The sequence below is a fragment of the Rissa tridactyla genome, chromosome 1, assembly GCF_028500815.1.
Source record: "Rissa tridactyla isolate bRisTri1 chromosome 1, bRisTri1.patW.cur.20221130, whole genome shotgun sequence".
Lineage (NCBI taxonomy): Eukaryota > Metazoa > Chordata > Aves > Charadriiformes > Laridae > Rissa > Rissa tridactyla.
In genome coordinates this window covers 76,320,073-76,339,864 of record NC_071466.1, presented here as the reverse complement: position 1 = coordinate 76,339,864, position 19,792 = coordinate 76,320,073, and the positions used below count along the sequence as shown (strand labels likewise).

The window sequence follows — 19,792 nt, the reverse complement described above, 5'->3', positions numbered from 1 at the left end:
TAAATGCCTGTGACAGTAACACTGTGTTTCATTGTTTATGACTTCATTATAAAAATGAATTAAATTTTTTTATGATCAAGTTTCAGATGTTAAGTCTTCTGGCTAAATAACAATTGACTATTGAAAACTCTCTTGATGAAGAAAGCTTAAAAGATTTGCACATAACATATTCTTAAATTATTGTGTAATACTTTTATTGTATTTTATACTAGATAGGAAGCTGGCAAAATATATATTATTTTTAGTGCAATTTTGGTAGTTACATTACACTAATAGTAAGAATTCTGTGACTTTATGTATCAAAATTCTTGGTGGAGGCTTTTGGATTATACTTACTGGGAAGTGGGAAGAAAAAGATCTATGTTCATTTTCATTACAATGTAAAACCTTAGATATGACTGATCTGCCGTTCTAATTGTGTGTTAAGTGCAGCCTTTTTGATACAGCAGCAGTATAAAGGAAGTGAGTTTGCTATCAAATAAACTTATTAGACGGACACATTTTGGCATTTACCCAACTTCTACAGATACTAAATTGGGCACATTAGTAAAATCAGAGCTTTTGCTTCCTCAGTTGTCTTCTCTTTAGCTGGTAGATCCCAATTGCTTTAAAATTATAATTTATTTTTTATGGAGCACTTCCTAACACAGTCTAGAAACAATAGTTTCATCCTTGTAGCACTTTATAAGTAGAATGTTTAGATTTTAATTAAATAACAATAGTACCTTTCTATTGTTACAAAACATCAGTTATTAGAAAACACATAATTACTGACATGTAAATGTTTGGAAAACCCATTCGATGTTTTACAGATTATAAAGTCAGTACTTACCGTCACTTCCTGACGGAAATTTCAGAACAGAATTTTCATATGGTGATGCTGCTGCGAAAATGACATAAACACTAAATTTTCTGCGTCCTTTTTCGCATGAGTTATTTGCTACCTGTTCTCTCCTTGTCAGTTTGCTTTTTCCTTCCCTCAGATTCCCTGGGCTGAATTCTTATTGCTTGGTGCTTTCAGTTTTTTTCTCTGACGCTGATGGTGGCATGGGTTCTTTGTCTCTTCCACTTAAATTCGTGCAAGAGCACATCTCGTCTCAAGGTGCTGTTGCCTTGCTCTTCAAAGAACATACAGGAGAAAAAATAACGTCTTCTCTCCCCCTCTCTTGCTTGCCTCCCCTTGGACACTGTACTGCCTGAACATCCCTGTTATATGCTCTTGTGCCTCCACCAGTGATGCTGTGAGTGATTAATGTTAGCACTTTGATGACATCAGCAACTAGGAACTCTCTCTCTCTCTCTTTTTTTTTATTTAAGTAGGGGAGGGAGCAAACATAACGTAAAAAAAAAAAAAAAAAAAAGAGCTCCCTCGCTCTTTCCTTTTTTTCCTCCCCCCCCAACTTTGTTAGTGGCTCCTTCCTGAAGGATTTTTATGCTTTTGTGCATCATGGGGGGAAGCAGTGGTGTGTGATGGTGTTTTCTAAATCCCTTGTCACCGTTTGTAAAGCTCTACTAATCCAGCATTTACAGGTAGACCATTTTAGGTACTTCCCCACGAGGATAACATTAAAGAAGGATGTACTTTTAGATTGGCTGGCTTTTTATTGTTATGTACTGGTGAGGTTTTTAATACTGAAATCATGTTTTTAGGGCTTGCTTTTCCATGACAAATTTCTGCTTTGTGAAGAGGAGTTCCCTCCCCTTAACCTCACGGCAGTAAAATGTTTTAACCTACTGAAGTAAGATTCTCCTTGTGCTATTGCTGAAATAGATAGTTTGGATGCATTTATTGTTGAGACTTACTTGATTGAAAACACTAAAAGTGAAAGGTGAAATCTCACCTTTTATGGACAACTGTATGTATGCTTCGTGTATTGGGACATTTGTCTGCATGTGTTTTCGTAAGGTTTTACCGGTTCTTTCCCCTGTTGATGCCCCAGACCCCATTTCTGTAAGGGCAGAGCTACTCACACGTTGTCTTAGAGGGGTGCAGCTTCAAGCTCCCTAGCCAGTGGAGTGTGTTTGGAGTTTAGCCTTTTAGCCAGTTCTGACCTAATAGCAGGATTGTGTTGCATATTAGGAGTCTAATCATTAGCCAAGTGTCTATGTTAGTTTGTGTTCACAGAAAAGATACCCGAGAACTTGAAAACATCACTCCTCCACAAAATCAACACAAGCCCACGGTCCTTAAAACAGAGCTTCCCAGACCGACGGATGGCTGAGGCCGGGGGATGCTCCAGAGCAGGGTGACCTGCAGCAGGTTGCTCAGGGTCATGTCTGGTCAGGTCTCAAAAGTCTCCAAGGACAGAGATTCCACAGCCTCTCTGTTCGACCACCCTCACGGTAGTGAAATTTTTTCTGATGTTTAAATGGGATTTCCTGTTTGTGCCCATTGCCCCTGGTCCTGTCACTGGGTGCTGCTAAGCGGAGTTGGGTCCCTCATCTTTACTCCCTCTATCAGTTATTTACGCACATGGGTGTGATCCCCCTGAGCCTTCTCTTCTCGAGGCTGAACAGTCCCAGCTCTCTCAGCCTTTCCTCATAGGAAAGATGCTCCAGTCCCTTAATCATCTTTGAGGCCCACTGCTGGACTCTCTCCCATACGTCTCTCCATGTCTCTCCTGTACTGGAGAGCGCATCACTGGACCCCAGTACTCCAGGTGTGTCTCACCAGTGCTGAGTAGAGGGGACAGATCACCTCCCTCAACCTGCTGGCCATGCTCTGCCTGATGCAGCCCTGATGACTGTTGGCCGTCTTCGTCACGAGGACAGGCTAGTGGCTCGTGGACAGCTTCTTGTTCACCAGGACCTTCAAGATAAGAAAAACGTCCCCTCCTGAAAAACCCACCTTCTGCAGGTCAGGCTGTCCTGCTGTATAGTTTCTTCACGCAGTTCGGGCATGTAAGAAATATAACTAAACCTTCAAGTAAATTTCAGTACTGGCAATTTCTTGAATTTTCACATTGCAGAAATAAATTGCCAGTTATAACTATGTGTGGTTGTTGAAGCATAATAAAATTATGTAATTTTCTATGTGTATGTGATTTAATAACATATGCAAAGTTTCTCACTTAGGTAAGAAGTTGCCTGATTCAGAAAATTGGGTTTGGATCTCTGTTTCTCTCTTGTTATGACCTAGATGGTCTCTTCTGAGCCTGTGCTTTCGTGTGCTTCTTTCATAGTGCAACAATTTTTGACTCATGGGGGTTTGTGAACTACATCTAAGGCATCCACAAAAGGTGACCAGGAAGTGTTAACCTGTTGCCAAATTTGCATTCGCCATATATCATCAGTCTAGAATCCAGTTTTTAAGTTTCTAAGACCACAGTTCAAATCATGTTGGAAAGTGGATGTGTATCTTCTATCCTGATATCTTCTAAAGATGATTTATAAATCCTTTCCTTTTATGAGACTAAAATCCTCCAAGAGCTTGATAGAGTTCCTGAACCATTCTGTGATTCTGTGTGTGACTTGAATTCCTGGTAGTTTCTTTGTGCAATGCCATGTATCACAGTATTTGGTATTGACTTCCATGGATAATCGGGGCAGGGCCTGCACTGGAGGGAAGGTCAATGTTCTTCCTTGATACTGGTGAAGGGAAATTTTCTGTTACAGCTGATTTGTGTGGAGTTGAAAGTCTAACAGTAGTTCATGCGTATGCATTTCAACAGTATGTCTTTCATGCGTGAATTAGAGAGAATGAAAACTACAGAAAAGAAAAGGAAAGAGAACAGAACCTTCTGCAAGGAAGGTTGACAAGATTTCCCTTTAAAATTAAATTTCAGGATATTAGGAGAACATGCAGAAATGGAGGATGTTAAGTTAGTTAACTCTTCTTTGATCTGTGGCTTCAGCAAACAGTTCCTAAATCCCTACACAGCATCTGTCTTGCAGTTGTGTTCAGAAGAAATGGTCATTAATATGGCAAAGCACCTGATCCTATTTATGCAACTCTGCAATAATTTTCGTGAGGTTACATCCCAGACTTATATTAGCTGTACACAAGATCAAAGCAAAGGGGTTTGGAAAAGAGAGATCATTATTAATTAGTTGCAGAGAGCAGTAACTGCAGAAGACTGGCTTTTTGTAGTTGAGTCCTCAGAGTCTTAAAACACCTATTATGAACTGAAAATTGAAGTAACTTCTTTCAAGATGTTTTGTACATAAAATGGATGATATAGGAATAGAAGCTGTGATTTAAATTCAGGGATCTGAACATTGGCATTGACTATTCTTGTCCTTTTTTACCTGAGTAAACAGTACTGAGTAAAGTATGAAGGAGGAAATATTCATGGCTTTAGAAATGGTTAAGTGGAAGATGCCTGGTGAAAAAAAAGTATTTACAAGTTTTTCTTGCTAATACAGAGTTTTTGGTTCTGCCTTAGAAAGGGGAAGCTTTGTATTTTAACTTCCTGGAGAGAGAGAGAGAGATACAAATTTATTCTTTTACTTTTAATATGCTTTAAAATGCTGTTTAAATGAGATTATTATAAAGGTACAGTCAGCTGAAATTCTCATTAATCCTATCTGTTATCTTGTTTTAGGCGTTGAATCTGGCGTATTCCAGCATCTACAGCAACTACAGGAATTTTGTTGGTCCCCCTCACTTTAAAGTCATCTGTAGACTTCTTGGGTATCAGGGTATTGCTGTCGTGATGGAGGAGCTGCTGAAAGTTGTCAAGAGCCTGGTATGCCAATTGTCTTTCATTTTCTGCTATTCTTCTGGTAGGAGATGTCTCAAGAAGAACAAAGTGAAAATAAGATTTCAGATAAAACTAATTAAAATGTTACTTCAATTGAATTTCAATATAAGCTGTGTTTGAGAGTACCTGATGTCCCATGAAAGCAATAGAAGATGTGCCTTGGTAGCCTGAACAGTGTTTTGAAAACCTTGGATTCTGCATGAATTTAATTTGTGTAGACCTATGCTGTTAGGTCCTGGGCAAACTCTGGAAAGTATGAACATTTCAGATTAGTTGATTTCCACTTAAAGATTGTACTGTAAATTCACTTTCTCAGTATTTTTTGAGAACAGCTGGAGTGTGCTTTCTGCCTTGCCTAACTTCAGGGCTTTCATTAATAACATCAGTGACAGATGATGCCTTAATAACAAGAAGGCTTAATCTCTGTGCTTAATCTAGCAACAGATAGCATCAAGCCTATTTAGAAGAGTGCTCAGACCAGATGTTGAAGAAGTTATCCATACAGCCTGGGTATCTCATATTGGAAAGGACCTTTTCTGTAACTAGGAGGAGGCTGAGGAGCTGCCTGTTGGTATATTGTATATGTGTATGGGCATAATGCATTGCAGTTAAGTCTAAGCCAAAGAAATGGTCTTTTCCTCCTGGTCCCTGTTGCCTGTAAGGAGCATGCTGACAAAATAATCCAACTGTACCAGGGGATAGCTGTAGTATTCATAATCTCACTTCAGGCACTTGACACATTTAGCAGTTTGTTTACAGTAATTTTCACAGTGTTCTAAGTATGTTTTTGATGTTCTAAAAAGGCTGGAGTCCTCTTGAAGGTATGCTGTGGTCTAGTCTTCAGGGAAAGAGGAAAACACAGAGATTTTTCATGCTTTGGAGTCAAGTGTTGGTTTGTTGTTTTTTGGGGGGATTTTTAAAATATTATGTATTTAAGTGGTAAATTGTCTTGATTCATTAAAGATTGCATTGAACACTTGGGCATTTATTAAGGGGATTATTAAGGTTAAAATGCCTTTATTAAGGTGTTTTTTAAGGGCCTGTGGGGAGGTATCCTGCTGATGCCTGATGCAGATGCTCCAGATGTAGGGAGACAGGTATGAGTTAGGTCTCTAGTGGGAGGAAGGCAGACTGTAGGCTGGTGTGGACTGTCTTAACTGATGTGGACTGTAGGCTGCGAATGTGTCTTAACTGGTATGTCTGGAGTAGCCAGTTTGAGCTGTTACAGACATACCTAATGCTAAGGATTTTTTTGTTGTTGCTTTTGAAAGCATTCAAATGCAACTTTTTTTACCAAAAGTCTATAAGTTGGTTAGACAAAAGAGACAGTCTGCAAGAGAGGAGCATGATTTCCTCTTTTTTACCTTCATGGCCGTAGCTGTTGTGCCACTCTTCCTGTAGCAAAAGGTGGCTGATGCCATATGAAGGAAAGTGCAACTGTACTCATTTGAAAAAAATGCCTTTTTGAAGATGATGGCTGACAGAATTTAATACAAGATTTTTAGAGCTTGTTCAATTCATGTGTAGTTTGAATGCAATTTGTTGTGAAGCTTCTTAGTTCAAATAAGACTGACATGTTTACACACGTCTGTTTTCTCTTAGTTACAAGGGACCATTCTTCAGTACGTCAAGACCCTAATGGAAGTGATGCCTAAGATCTGTAGGTTACCAAGACATGAGTATGGTTCTCCAGGTTAGTTCATGTTTGGTGTTACCATAGTAGCCCGAATAAGATGATACTAATCACTGTCTTCTGGATTATGGGTACCTTTCACTTGCCCTCCTTCTCTTCTCTCTCCCAGTAATCAGCACTTAGTCTTTTTCATTTTTTTTCCATAACAAGAATCATTGAATGCTGGGCTTTCTGAAAGTACTTAATAAAGTTTTAAGACTTCTATGCTTAGGGCAAATCAAAGGATGACAGTCTGTATATGACATATGTATGACAGCCTTATGACAGAACTAATCTTGAGCTGGGATGTTCACAATAGTTTCTATTTTTAGTCTTTCTCATAAACATGTTGAGCTTTTCCCTCTGCAAGTTAGCCTCTCACACTTGTTCTGTTTAAATGTCTAATTTAGATAACCCTGATTCTCTGGAAAAGCCTCTATTCCCTCTTCCTTTGCCCTTATCAAATATAAGATAAAAGGATTGCTACTGCTGAGAGGCGAACTGGTCCTGCCAGAATAGTTTGAGGCTTGTGTGGGGTGCATCGTAGCCACTTAACAGGAGGTGTGACAGTTGCAGAAGAAGAAATGACTTTGAAAGCTGCTTGCCACTATGGAGAAATAATTGGCTAATTAGTGTTTATCACATTGTTCACTGAAATTCTGAAACTGCTTTCCTCCCCCCCCCTTCAAAATATTCCTCCTCCGCAATTTCTAATTAACACAAACTAATCCTTCCATGTGCCACCCACCTCCTGAGTATATCTTTATTTTTCCAGAGTCGCTTAGGTTTATTAAATGCCACTCCAACTGGAATGAGGTTGGTTTTTTTCTGCTTCCCACAGCTTGCTTGACGCTCATTACCAATGTTAAACGAAATCGAGGACTTACTAAGTGTTTCCTTCCTGTTTTTCTCTCCAGAGCGTAGAAATGGATGAATCATGGTAATTAGCAGTATAAAAATAATCTATCTGAGGTTTTTAGCCACACATTAAGGTCTGACCGCACAAGCAGTAGGTATTCTCAAATATAGATTATGCATCACCAGGGTCTGCGATGCTGCAGGTGACATTAGGAAGCTCATAGTCTCTTGCCAGAAACACTCACCCGTAAGGAGTAAGTATTTGGCAGGGGATGCCCAGGGACTTAGGCAGAAACTTTCTCTTGAGGTTAAAAGGCAATCTGTCCAATAGGAAAGGCAAAACTTTACTTGTGCAACGGTAGCCTTCACAGGATTGATTAAAACACTTTAAAATTCTTCATCACTTTCCTGTTCTGTAGATATCACAAACTGCTTTGACCTCATATTTACTCTTTCAAAAGAAATCCCGTATGTTTAGATGCCTACTGTACCAAGAGATCAGGGTAACTCTTGGTGTTACGATGGAAGATCATCGCAACTAGATTTGGACTGGATCTCAAAATCCAGCCTGATTCTGTGCTCCTTCACTGCCCCTGTTCCTAACAGGTTTTGTCTTGACAGGTCTATTTTTCCTGTTCTGAACTATTTCTAGCAGTGGACACTTAATAACTTCCCAGAGAGTCTCTTCAAAGAAATGGCAGAGACAACCTTTATAACCCTTGTCCCTTTCAAAGACACTAGACAGAAAACGTGTGTGGAAGCTCAGGGCACCTCCACCCCGCTCTCACATCACTAAAGAATCACGTTGCACTCTCTGATGCCTTTCCGTCATGGAGCTGTCTGCCCTTGGAGGAGCTCTGACTGAAGAAGGAAAATGTTCTCTAATGGGGACGTGCTGTAGATTGTACCCCTCATCTGGCATCTTGAGAGGAACTGCCAGATTGTAGAAGGGCAGGCTCACACGGTGTTTGATTTGAATCCCTGTCCTCTCCTTTCTGTGCTAAATTCTCCTCTGTAGCAGTCTTTGTCACACCTTGTTTACTTGCTTCCCCACAGAAAAAGCAAGCTAATACTCGCTAACTGTTGTCTGTTCCCTCCTCTGCCTCTGAAGGCTTTCTGCAGAAGTTAGTAGTTGTAGTAGTAAGCTTGAGTGTTACGGAGCATGTCTGTATGCTGCTCCTATTCTCTCATAACAAATCATTTAATCATTTATTTATAATTGGGACTACCTACGCATAGAGACCAAAACTGTGATTCTGATCTACAAATTAAAAATGTAGACGCCCATCTGTCTTGATATAACATGCATTTATCAATTCAGAATTAATTTCCTGAGTCCATTCTCCATGTGCAAAGTGATTTAAGTATGCTCAGTAAGTAAGCCTCTAGCTATTTCATGCACTTCAGACTTTTCATTTGGAGAGCTTTCTTTGCACTCTGTGGATTGCAATTACTTGAGCCCTACCTAATCAGCCCTCTAGACTTGTGGATTTCTAAGCGGTGATTTATTCCTGCTAAGAGGAACAGGGTACAGACAGTGTCATCAGAGTTGTTAGGGAGTCCTGTTCACCAATGGGTTTGTTTCCATAGGAACAGTCTAAAGTAGTGGGGAACTTGCTCATCTTGTAGTCATAAAAATATTTGTCTAAAAATACATTAAGCATAAGGATTTTTAAAGGGACCTTTTAAAGTCACTAAAGCTCTTAAAGGAATATTGGCCTATAAGAGTTTAAAGTTGAAATTTCATCTTGGAGGTAACATTTTCTTCTGCCATTTTTCTACTATTTGAATACAGCATTCCTGCCTTTGAAAAATGAGTATTTCATGTCCTGTCACTCTGAAGTGTCATTGGACATGATGAGGAAAGTAATTTGTCAGCTCTGCTGTGAGATGAGGCTTAGATTTTTGTCACTGGTATATCACCCCCCCCCCGAAAGAATGGTTTTTTTAAAAAGGCGATGAGCTTAGCAAGATATAAAATCGGTGAGAATGTAACCTAATTGTGTATTTTTTTCCTAAGTATAACGTTTCCATGTTTCTTCTTAAAAAAAAAAATAATAAAAAAATCAAGGAAACAAATCACCCAAAGCTGGTGCAGGGGAAAACATTCATTACACCAGGTGGTGATCTCATGAAATCCCATGTGTTCCTATGGCAGTCTGGGGGAGCCTCCCAGTGTCCCGTGCTGATGGCTGCTGTGTTCTTGTCTCTCCCTGGGATGACTGTGCTGCTGGCAATACCTTCTGAACTGCTTCAGCACAGCAACTTGACAAAAAACAGTCTTTCACCTCTCCTTTTTCTGGAGTATTTCGGGTCAGGATCTAATAGGAACTGGAGGTAGCCTGGGCTGGGGAGCGTGGTGGAGGCCAGGAGTGGCTAGAGGCTGCTGGGGAAGCATTGCTTGGGGCACAGCAGAAGGGCTAGTAATGTTTCCCGTTATCCCAGGTTTTTGATCAAACTTGGATGAGTAGGATAATAAGTTAATTTCTTGGTGGGAGTGCGGTGGTTTGAGTCTTTGTAGGGAAGAATATGAAGGGAATTTATTTATAGGTTTTTCTGGAACCTGTCCATTGGAGAAAGATTTGGGAGGGAATCACAGACTATTTGAAAGAATTTGGGAGCAACCCAAATCACCTAGATGACTGTGAAAGGACAGTAAAGAGTGATTAGATATGCAGAACAGTAGAATATTTATTTCTAGCAATATAAATAAAGTGCACTGGCTCTTTGATCATAATTCCCAGATACACGTATATGCTTAACCCTTACGAATATTTCTGTTAAAAGAAATGACGTGATGCTGATATGCAGAGTTAATGACGTCTCTTGTGACCCAAAAACATATTTGTAGCTAGCATTTGAAGGTCTGTGTGAAAGTGAACATAAACTAAAGGTCATTATAGCACCCAGTTTCTTGGGAATAGTTTTGCTGTTGCAGATCAGCAGATTTTACTTGACAATAGTCGAGTGAGTACTCTGCAGAAAATAACCCATAGCACAAATAGACCAAGAATTATATTCAAGACTTAGTCTGTTGTTAGTCAGCAATTCAGTTCTAGAATTAATACCCAATTTTTGTCCTAATATTTTACGTGCCAGAATTGTTACAAGCTCTGGAACGTGTTTGATTTGAGTCTGTAGGTGTAAACTGAGATTGTTTTATAGAAAACGAAAGGTAACCAAAGTGAAGAAATCCAACCAGCTTTGCGTTGCATGTGTTGATTTGTTCTGACTTCCTAAATTAATTAGTGTACAGACTGCACAGCTGAAACTTGGCATCTGCTGTTTAAGTCTGTTGAGATAGAATTTTGGAAGCAGAGATGGAACCTAATCCTTTACTAAGTAATCTTCTATACTTTACTGGATCTATTTTATATCAATAGCCTTTACTTCTGTTGAGATCTGTGTAAATCAGAAACGAGGATTATAAGATCAATTATTATGACACCTAATGTCATCCCATCTGCAGTAATAGAGGGGTTTAATTAAATTTGGTTTCTTGGAGAGAAGGACCAAAAAGCCTTGACTCATTTGCCTTGCAAAATGCTATGTATATATAACTAATTCGGTAATTTACAAATTGCACCAACAAATAAAATCAGGGGAAAGAGGAAGGTTGCATGCAGTTAAGTGAAATTAACTTTCCTAAGACACTTGTTCTTTTTCTAGGGCTTCAGTATGCACATGTAGTCTTTCATAAAAATACAGTTCTGTGTACTGTACAGTATAAGGAGGTGTAATTGGGAATGCCTTTGCTCAAACATTGATGAAAACATGGTGAGGTATTTCTGCCACAGGACTCCACTGAGGAACAGATCATGCTTTCAGTGTCAGTTCTGTTCCGTCAAAAATAGCCTATGTAGCTCTGACAACTTTGTCTGTTTTGCCAGTAAATCAGCCCTTCATCTAAGAGGACGCAATGCACCGTTGATAGCAGCATTTGGAACAACTGCATGCGAAATACCGGGTGTCAGATTTTCAAAATAATGACACAATTTGTTCATGAATGTATATGTGTGGGTGTGTGTGTTTATATGTCTGTATATGGAGACTGGGGCTTTTGGTGAAGAAAGAAGGATCATTATTAAGGACTTTGATAGCAACTCCGTCACCTGGAGTGACTATAAAAGACAACGTGTAGTATTTATGATATGAACATCAAGCCTCTTTGACTTCTATCCTGCCGCTTTTGGGTGCGCTTACTGACTTGCTTTGGTTTCAGTCGCACCTTCTGTATGGGTTTAGGTAATAGCGTTCCTTGTTGCCAGTCACAGTCCTCTCTGCTGCTCCTGGTTTCTCTTCTGTGCCATCCTGCTCCTTTATATTTGCTGTAGGCGACTTGAGTTATTCTCAGAATTTCACTGCAGAGCTGCCCATATAACACTGGTAAAACTTTCTCCTTGTTTTTCTGGACATCAGTCTCTTTTCTGAAACTCTCCACAAAATCCACGGTCTGGGTGGGGGACTGAGTGAGTGTGACATGCCCCCACCCTTCCACCTCCATCATGACCAATAGTTGTTTCCATGTTGTGACAGCAGAATCGTCGTCCTTGCTGCTCTGCTCAGCTTTTATACAGGGAGAAAATTAGGAGAGCCAAAGCGCAGCTAGAGCTCAACCTAGCTACAGCTGTTAAGGATAACAAAAAATGTTTCTATAAATTCATTAACAACAAAAGGAGGATTAGGGAAAATCTCCCTCCCTTATTGGATGCAGAGGGAAACATAGTCACAAAGGATGAGGAAAAGGCTGAGGTGCTTAATGCCTACTTTGCCTCAGTCTTCAGCAGTGGAACTAGCTGTTCCCTGGGCACCCAGCCTCATGAGCTAGGAGAGACAGGGAGGGGAAGCTGAATGAGGTCATCACAATTAAAGAGGAAGTGATCAGTGACCTGCTACACTGCTTGGCTGCGCACAAGGCTATGGGACCGGATGGGTTACATCCAAGAGTGCTGAAAGTTGGCAGACGTGCTCGCCAAGCCACTTTCCATTATCTACCTGAAGTTATGGCTAACTGGGGAGGTCCCAATGCACTGGAGGGTAACAAATGTAGCACCCATCTACAAAAAAGGCAGAAAGGAGGATCCAGGAAACTATAGGCCTGTCAGTCTGACCTTGGTACCAGGGAAGGTCATGGAGCAGATCATCTTGAGTGCCATTACAAGTCATATAATGGACAAGCAGGGGATCAGGCCTAGTCAGCATGGGTTTATGAAAGGCAGGTCCTCCCTGACGAACCTGATCTCCTTCTATGACAAGATGACCCGATTATTGGATGAGGGAAAGGCTGTGGACATTGTCTACCTAGACTTTCGAAAAGCATTTGACACTGTCCCCCATAGAATTCTCATGGAAAAACTGGCAGCTCATGGCCTGGATGAGCATACGATCTGCTGGATCAAGCACTGGCTGGATGGGCAGTCCCAAAGAGTGGTGGTCAATGGAGTTAAATCCAGATGGCGGCCGGTCACAAGTGGTGTCCCTCAGGGCTCGGTGTTGGGACCATTTCTGTTTAAGATCTTTATTGATGACCTTGATAAGGACATAGAGTGTATCACCAGCAAGTTTGCAGATGACACGAAGCTAAGCAGGGGTGTCGATCTGCATGAGGATAGGGAGGCTCTACAGAGAGACTTGGATAGATTGGACCGATGGGCCAATGCTAATGGAATGTGCTTCAACAAGGGCAAGTGCCGGGTCCTGCACTTGGGCCACAACAACCCCATGCATCGCTACAGGCTTGGGGCGGTGTGGCTGGAGAGCTGCCTGGCAGAAAAGGACCTGGAGGTTCTGATTGACAAGCGGCTGAACATGAGCCAGCAGTGTGCCCAGGTGGCCAAGAGGGCCAATGCCATGCTGGCTTGTATTAGAAATAGTGTGACCAGCAGAAGGAGGGAGGTGATTGTCCCCCTGTACTCAGCACTGGTGAGGCCACACCTTGAGTATTGTGTCCAGTTCTGGGCACCTCAATATGAGAGGGATATCGAGGTGCTGGAGCGAGTGCAGAGGAGGGCAACGAAGCTGGTGAAGGGCCTGGAGAATAAATCTTATGAGGAGCGACTGAAGGAGCTGGGGCCGTTTAGTTTGAGGAAGAGGAGGCTGAGGGGAGACTTCATCGCTCTCTACAATTACTTGACATTGTAGAGACGTTGGTGCTGGTCTCTTCTCACAGGTAATTAGTGATAGAACAAGAGGGAATGGGTTCAAGCTGCAGCAGGGTAGGTTTAGGCTGGATATTAGGAAAAAATTCTTCACAGAAAGAGCGGTCAGACACTGGAATAGGCTGCCCAGGGAGGTGGTGGAGTCACCATCCCTGGATGTGTTTAAGACTCGTTTAGATGTGGTGTAAGGGAGAACTTTGTAGAGTGGAGTTGATGGTTGGACTCGATGATCCCAAGGGTCTTTTCCAACCTAAATGATTCTATGATTCTATTTCTCACCAAATTGCTCCTGACTCGCCACACAAGATAAAGGGAAAAACATCCCCGTGTCTGTTCTTGTAGCCGGTATCTTACTTGCTCAGATAGTGCTTTCTTGCCATGGTAACTATGGGAAGTCTATGGTTACCCACTGGGTTTCAGGGTGTCTTCCAGCCCTTTTGGCAGTTCACCATCAATCTCTGTACATGCCATGGATGCTAAGACCAACAGCACTGGTAGATATTCTAGTTTGATTTCCTCTATGGCACAGACCTAAGTCCAGGATAACGCCATGGACTTTTGCTTCTAGAAAGGCATCCAGTCTTGGTATGAGAAAAATATTTGTCTTGGCTTCTAGCAGCTGATCCTCAGAAGATCTTTCTTGCTAGGTGTAGAAGCCCTTCCATCGACAGAGAAAAACAAAGGAAATACTAGGGCGCGTAATGAAAACACACTGTGGACTTGTGGTAAAGCTTGCTTCACTTCCCTCACTCTGCATCTAGCATCAAAAATTCTATGTGAAAAATTTTCTGCCATACCAACGTACCTTTTCAATCTCATCTTTAAAACAGGAATCCCAGTATTCAGCGCTGCAGCATCTCATTGCTGTGGTGGGCAGGCGTGTTTAAACAGCAAACACAAGTGCTCGCTGCTGCTCGACCACCTGGGAACTGCAGCTGGCCTTTATACCACAGCACTGAATGGACACGGACAGTCTTTTGCACAGCTTTTTCATTGTGTTGTCCCCGTGTTATGGGAAGGGGGGAGTTGGTGATGCTCTGGCATGACTTCTTTGCTTTTTAGTTAGATTTAAATGCTTTTTCCTTTGAATAAATCAAGCTCAGCAAGCACTCATTACATCTGACCTATCTCCATTAGTTTTTCAGTTCTGCCTTTCTATTGAGTCACTGAACTACTCAAGTTAGGTCTGAAATTTATCTCCACTGAACGTGTGTGGGAACACTACTCATTTACTGCAAATTTTCTATTGACAAACAGTTCGTTGAGATGTAACAGAGCCAGCCCTGCATCCCTTCACCATGCACTTTATTGATGGTTCGTGTTACTAATTTTAATGACGTGAGGGTTTCTGTAAAATTGTGTGGGTTAGCTGTACCGCCCTTCCTTCGCTGGTATGTTTTCAAGTTATTCAGCTGAATTTGAGGGATTTCCTTGGCATAGATATGCTCCAGGCTCTATTTTATGTTTCCACACTCCGCTCTCAGCCATTGCCTTGCTGGGTAAATAGCGAAGTCTAATCTCCTGCATGGGAAGTGTTGGTCAGCTGTGCCCAAGGAACACATGAGAAGGTGGTGGGGGGGCATTTGTGCTCCCTTTCCTTGTCTCCTCTTAATTGCTTTAGATGTGATTGGGTGGAGATTTAACTGTCTGACTTAATTCACTGTAATGGAAATTAACTGCTATACCCAGCATGCAATTTGAAAGCTTTTCAGGATGGATTTTCTTCTGTCATCAGTCGAGGGTTTTGGTGGCTTTTTAAAAGAGCCAGGCTTGTGCAGACGGATGGAAAAAAATGCTGATAAAAATTACCTTGTAAAAAAGCCAGAGAGCTGTCTGACCTGCTGCATTGCTCTATCCTTCCTCGCTTGTCCTTCACGTTGCTTTAACCTCTGCAGTGCTGACCAGCTCGGGTCCCTGCAGAAACTGCCGAGCCTGGGGTTTCCTGGGCTTGTCTCTAACCAAGGGACTGCGCAACCTTTTTGGGGCTAGGGGAGGAAGGAGCTGGAAACCCACCAGCATGTTACACATCACTGTTGTTTGGGAGAGGTTTGGTGGAAAAGACATATGTTTATGTAAATTACGTGGTTTGAAAAATCATCATTTTAGCGGTTTTTTTTAACAGTTTTTGGCAAAACTTTAACGGAAACAGTCTTCTGACTGTGCTTGTCAGCAGGATCTGATGTACCCTTGCCAGCAGAGCATGACTTGTGATTTCTGTATTTAATTGTTATGTGAGGTTGCAGATCACCTCTGGCTGTCTGTGGCACTGTCAGAGTCATGGTGTGACACCACCCCTGTTACCTGTATCTTTAGCACTCTGCTCCTTGCTGGCTCTGTCATCCTGGAAAATAACAGCTGCAAATTGAATGCGTTGGGTGGTGCAGCAGGTTGGGGGACAGCAGCTGGAACAGGACTAATAGCAGATGAGAGCCCAAGTCTGTCTTCCTGCTCCTGGAAATTATTTTCTTACCTCTCAACACTGGCTCCCTTTTCCAGGAGGGAAAAGCTAGGCACTCCATTGTGCATGATTTATCCAGTTAAGAAGGTCAGCACACCACTGGCTTAACGCTTCATAATCTCTGATTTTTTAATGTATGCTTCTTTCAGGTTCCTCTAGACTGCATGTCTGGAGATAAAAAGTCTTGTGTGCTGATACGTGGAGAGAGAATTCTAAACCTGCACCCTTCATTAGTTGTGCTCTGATACAGTGCACGTTCAGTGCAACCTTTGAATAGGCAAATTGGTTAGAAAATTGGTGTGCTTTTGAGGCAGAAAGAAAAATTAGTCCTCATCTGTATGACTTATCCACATGACTGGAATCTTTTGTCTGCTTTCCCAAGGTAGTAAGTGTGCCTGTGTGACCATCGCTAAATTTTGTTCTGGCTCCCGAGATTTAATTTTTTTTGCTTCTCTTTTGATTTCAGGGATCTTGGAGTTTTTTCACCATCAGTTGAAGGACATCGTTGAATATGCAGAACTGAAGACTGTCTGCTTCCAGAATTTGCGGGAAGTGGGAAATGCTGTCCTGTTTTGCCTCCTCATTGAACAGAGTCTGGTAGGTGCCTGCTGTGCTAGTTTAAAATCCATCTGTCTCTCAAAATGTACTCTCCAATTTTTGTTACTCACGTCACAAATAACGAGGTTGAAATCTGCGAGTTTGCTATTGCTGATGGGCAGATGGATAGAAACAGTTCCCTGCTCTGATCCCTTACAGTCTTGCAGGGACAAGACTCCTCGTGTCTGCGAGATAGCAGGGGTGCCTGACTTTGCCTTGTGTGTAGTACCTGGGGATCAAATATTATGACCTTGATCATAAATTACGATCAAAGACATTATTCCTGCAGTCTGTCACAGAGTGGCTACTCTCTTTATGTCAATGAGTTGTGCATCTGGTACTGTTATTTTCCTTTCCTGCTTGTCATTCCTGGTGTCATCTGAGACACTGCAAAGTTAATGTGGACTTCTTGGACATCCTTCTTGCTGCTTGGATGGCTGACAGTGGCGTTCACTCTGCCACACATTCGTCTGTCTTAGCTTGAATGGAGCTGCGAAACATGTCTGGTCTTTCAGCTGCATCCTATATGCTTAGCCTCTACCTTACGGCATGCAAAGCTGCCTGCTGCTGACAGCATGGGCTTTTCCCACTCTTCTTCCACATTATTACTATCTGCTGCTCAAACAGAATGGCCACACATATAATTTCTTTGTCTTCATGCTTTCGGGTGCTTACAGAGGGAAAGGTGGGCATTGCTTATGGACCAGAAAAGCAACAAGTGTGCAGTCTTCCCTTTCTTTACCTGCGTTGTGCCTTGAAGAGCTGGGTGGGGAGTCTATCCCCTGCCTGTGAGTACAGGTCGCTCTGCCCACGCTGAGGCTGGGCTGCCCATCACGTAGAGATCTTTGCTGACTGCAAACCAGCCACGTCATTTCCTCAGCAAGCTGGCTGGGGGCCTGCTGCTGCACAAAAATAAATCCTCACGTAAGAATCCTCCTCCAGGGTGTATTAAAGGTGTTGATGTTAGATAAGGTGATGGAGACATGCTGTTCCTCAGCATCCTGTTCATGGTGTTTGAACTCTCCCTTGTGGTGGAGAGTAATTGGAGGGGTGGGTGACAAGCAGTGAACCCGTTATCCAGTAATGGGATAGCTGAAACAAAATGAAAAACTGGATTGCCTTGTATTAGAATCATAGAATCATAGAATGGTTTGGGTTGGAAGGGACCTTAAAGGTCATCCAGTTCCACCCCCCTGCCATGGGCAGGGACACCTCCCACTAGACCAGGCTGCTCAAAGCCTCATCCAGCCTGGCCTTGAACACTTCCAGGGATGGGGCAGCCACAGCTTCTCTGGGCAACCTGTTCCAGTGACTTACCACCCTCACAGTAAAGAATTTCTTCCTAATATCTAACCTAAATCTCCCCTCTTTCAGTTTAAAACTGTTACCCCTCATCCTGTTTCTACACTCCCTGATAAAGAGTCCCTCCCCATCTCTCCTATAGGTCCCCTTTAGGTAGTGGAGGGCTGCTATAAGGTCTCCCCAGAGGCTAACAGGGGATGTGGTGAAAGGCCAGACAGGTGAAGGGTCTTCACTGCTTCCGGAGGATTGCTTGGGAGTGTACCAAAGTGACACCAGCACTAGAGGGTACCATCTTTGGGATGCCACTTGGGTGACACTTTCTAGTAATGCACCCCTGCTTGCTGCCCCTCCTCTTGTTTTTGCCCTCGGTGGTGCCCCGGTGTCCTGTCACGTGTTTCAGTATTTTTCTATTGTGGTCATCATCACAACTTACCTGGACTTTACCCCAGTGCAAAATGTAGGTCTGTAGTGTGTCTCTGCTAGTGGGTGGGTCTCGTTAGTCTTGACTGCCTACCACATGCATTTTCGTGGTGTTGCCATCAAGGAATTAGACCTAGGAAAGGCATGTGAGCTCTGGTGCCCTGGCCTTGCTGAGGGTATGGCTGTGCACATCTCTCCTAGTACTAGTGGTGAGTACAAATGAGCAGGGCCTCTGCTCTAGAAATGAGGAGAGGGGCATAGCAAAGTCATGCGTCTGCTTCTGCTCATCTCTGCATTTTCTCTGCACGTATGGCAGCCAAGAAACAGGAGACATCTGTCTCCTCCCGTTGTCCCTAAAGATGTAAAATACTTCCCAAGAGGTGGTTCACTGTTGCTGTCGTATGTCTCAGCCCGCCTGGCGGGGAGATGCTCCCACCGCGGTAATGGGTTGTGGGAATAGCGTTGGTAAAAATAACCAAGCAGTGAATCATCATCCTCACCCCTCTTGTTTGTCTGCGCGGGAGCCGTCTGCCGCTTTCACACTGAAATTATTCATTCTGCATTAGTCTTTTTAATAAATACCCTGGCCTTTACAAACTGCCAGCTGAGGGTGGGAGGGGAGCTGCTGGGGTTTATTTGGGAAGCTAAGGTAACCTGGTGAAATCAAATTGTCTTTGGGGGCGATCCCATGAGGAGAGCGAGAGCTCAGAGCGGCTCTGGTGGCGGAGGCTTGGCTGCCCTCTGGTGTTTCTGCGAGGGCGTGCTTTTGGAAGCCCGTTTTGGGGATCTGGTGTGGTTTGGGGATTCTTCAGTCCTAAATGCATCTCGTTTCCTTCTCATTCCAGTCCCTAGAGGAGGTGTGTGACCTGTTGCATGCGGCACCGTTCCAAAATATCCTGCCCAGAGTTCACGTCAAAGGTATTGGCTAAGTGAAAACACCTTCCTTGGTTAATGCTTTCCACTTGTCTTGCCTGCTGCTGCCATTTTGGTGACCGTCCCCAGTCATCCTTTACAACACTGCTGTTAATTATGGGACAGAAGTAACAGACTCGGGCCTGTTTGCCTGGCTGAAAAATAATGTGCTTCTTGGTGAGGCTTAGTGCAAATTACAAGAGGAAGAGGAGGAATACCGTGACGGAGAAGTGGGATGGATACCCAGGGCAGTATTATCCCTCTATATGCATGTGGTGAGAGGCTTTTCCGAAGGTGCTGTTTAGCTTATATGATTGTCAATTAAATGGGGTAGGCTTGATCATGCAGGGTATAGGAAATCTGTCAGCAAAGTAAGTAAATACAAGTGGTCCCTGGTCCTAGTAGACTTTTCACGTGCCTTTTTACTAAACTGGGCATGCAGTGGTGAATGTTTGCAAGATTGCTTCCTCTCGTAGCTGCTTTCTTCATCCTTCATCATCAGAAAGTGAGCTTTTTTTTTTTTTTCACGCTTCGCTTCTTTCTGTATTGCTCCCCTGCCTCCTTTCCTTTCCTTTCCATTTCTTGCTGACAGAGTGGCTGATTTGTTCTGCTCGGAGAAATCCATCAGCTAAAAACCTTTGAGAATATTTCCAGACTTACTGGAGCTACTTGCATCTCTGCGTAAAACTAACCAGACCATTGTAAACAGTAT

The 19,792-nt window shown here is 42.7% G+C and overlaps 1 protein-coding gene across 3 annotated transcripts in view; it reads left to right on the top strand.

The window, feature by feature from the left end:
- CYFIP1 (cytoplasmic FMR1 interacting protein 1) overlaps nt 1-19,792 on the top strand; it is an 87,388-nt gene that overhangs the window by 57,835 nt on the left and 9,761 nt on the right. For all 3 annotated transcript variants that reach the window (XM_054190453.1, XM_054190443.1, XM_054190462.1), the window contains 4 exons: nt 4,545-4,688; nt 6,306-6,396; nt 16,316-16,446; nt 19,014-19,086. In XM_054190453.1, the coding sequence (XP_054046428.1) occupies nt 4,545-4,688; nt 6,306-6,396; nt 16,316-16,446; nt 19,014-19,086 (439 nt within the window). The remainder of the gene's footprint in view (nt 1-4,544; nt 4,689-6,305; nt 6,397-16,315; nt 16,447-19,013; nt 19,087-19,792) is intronic.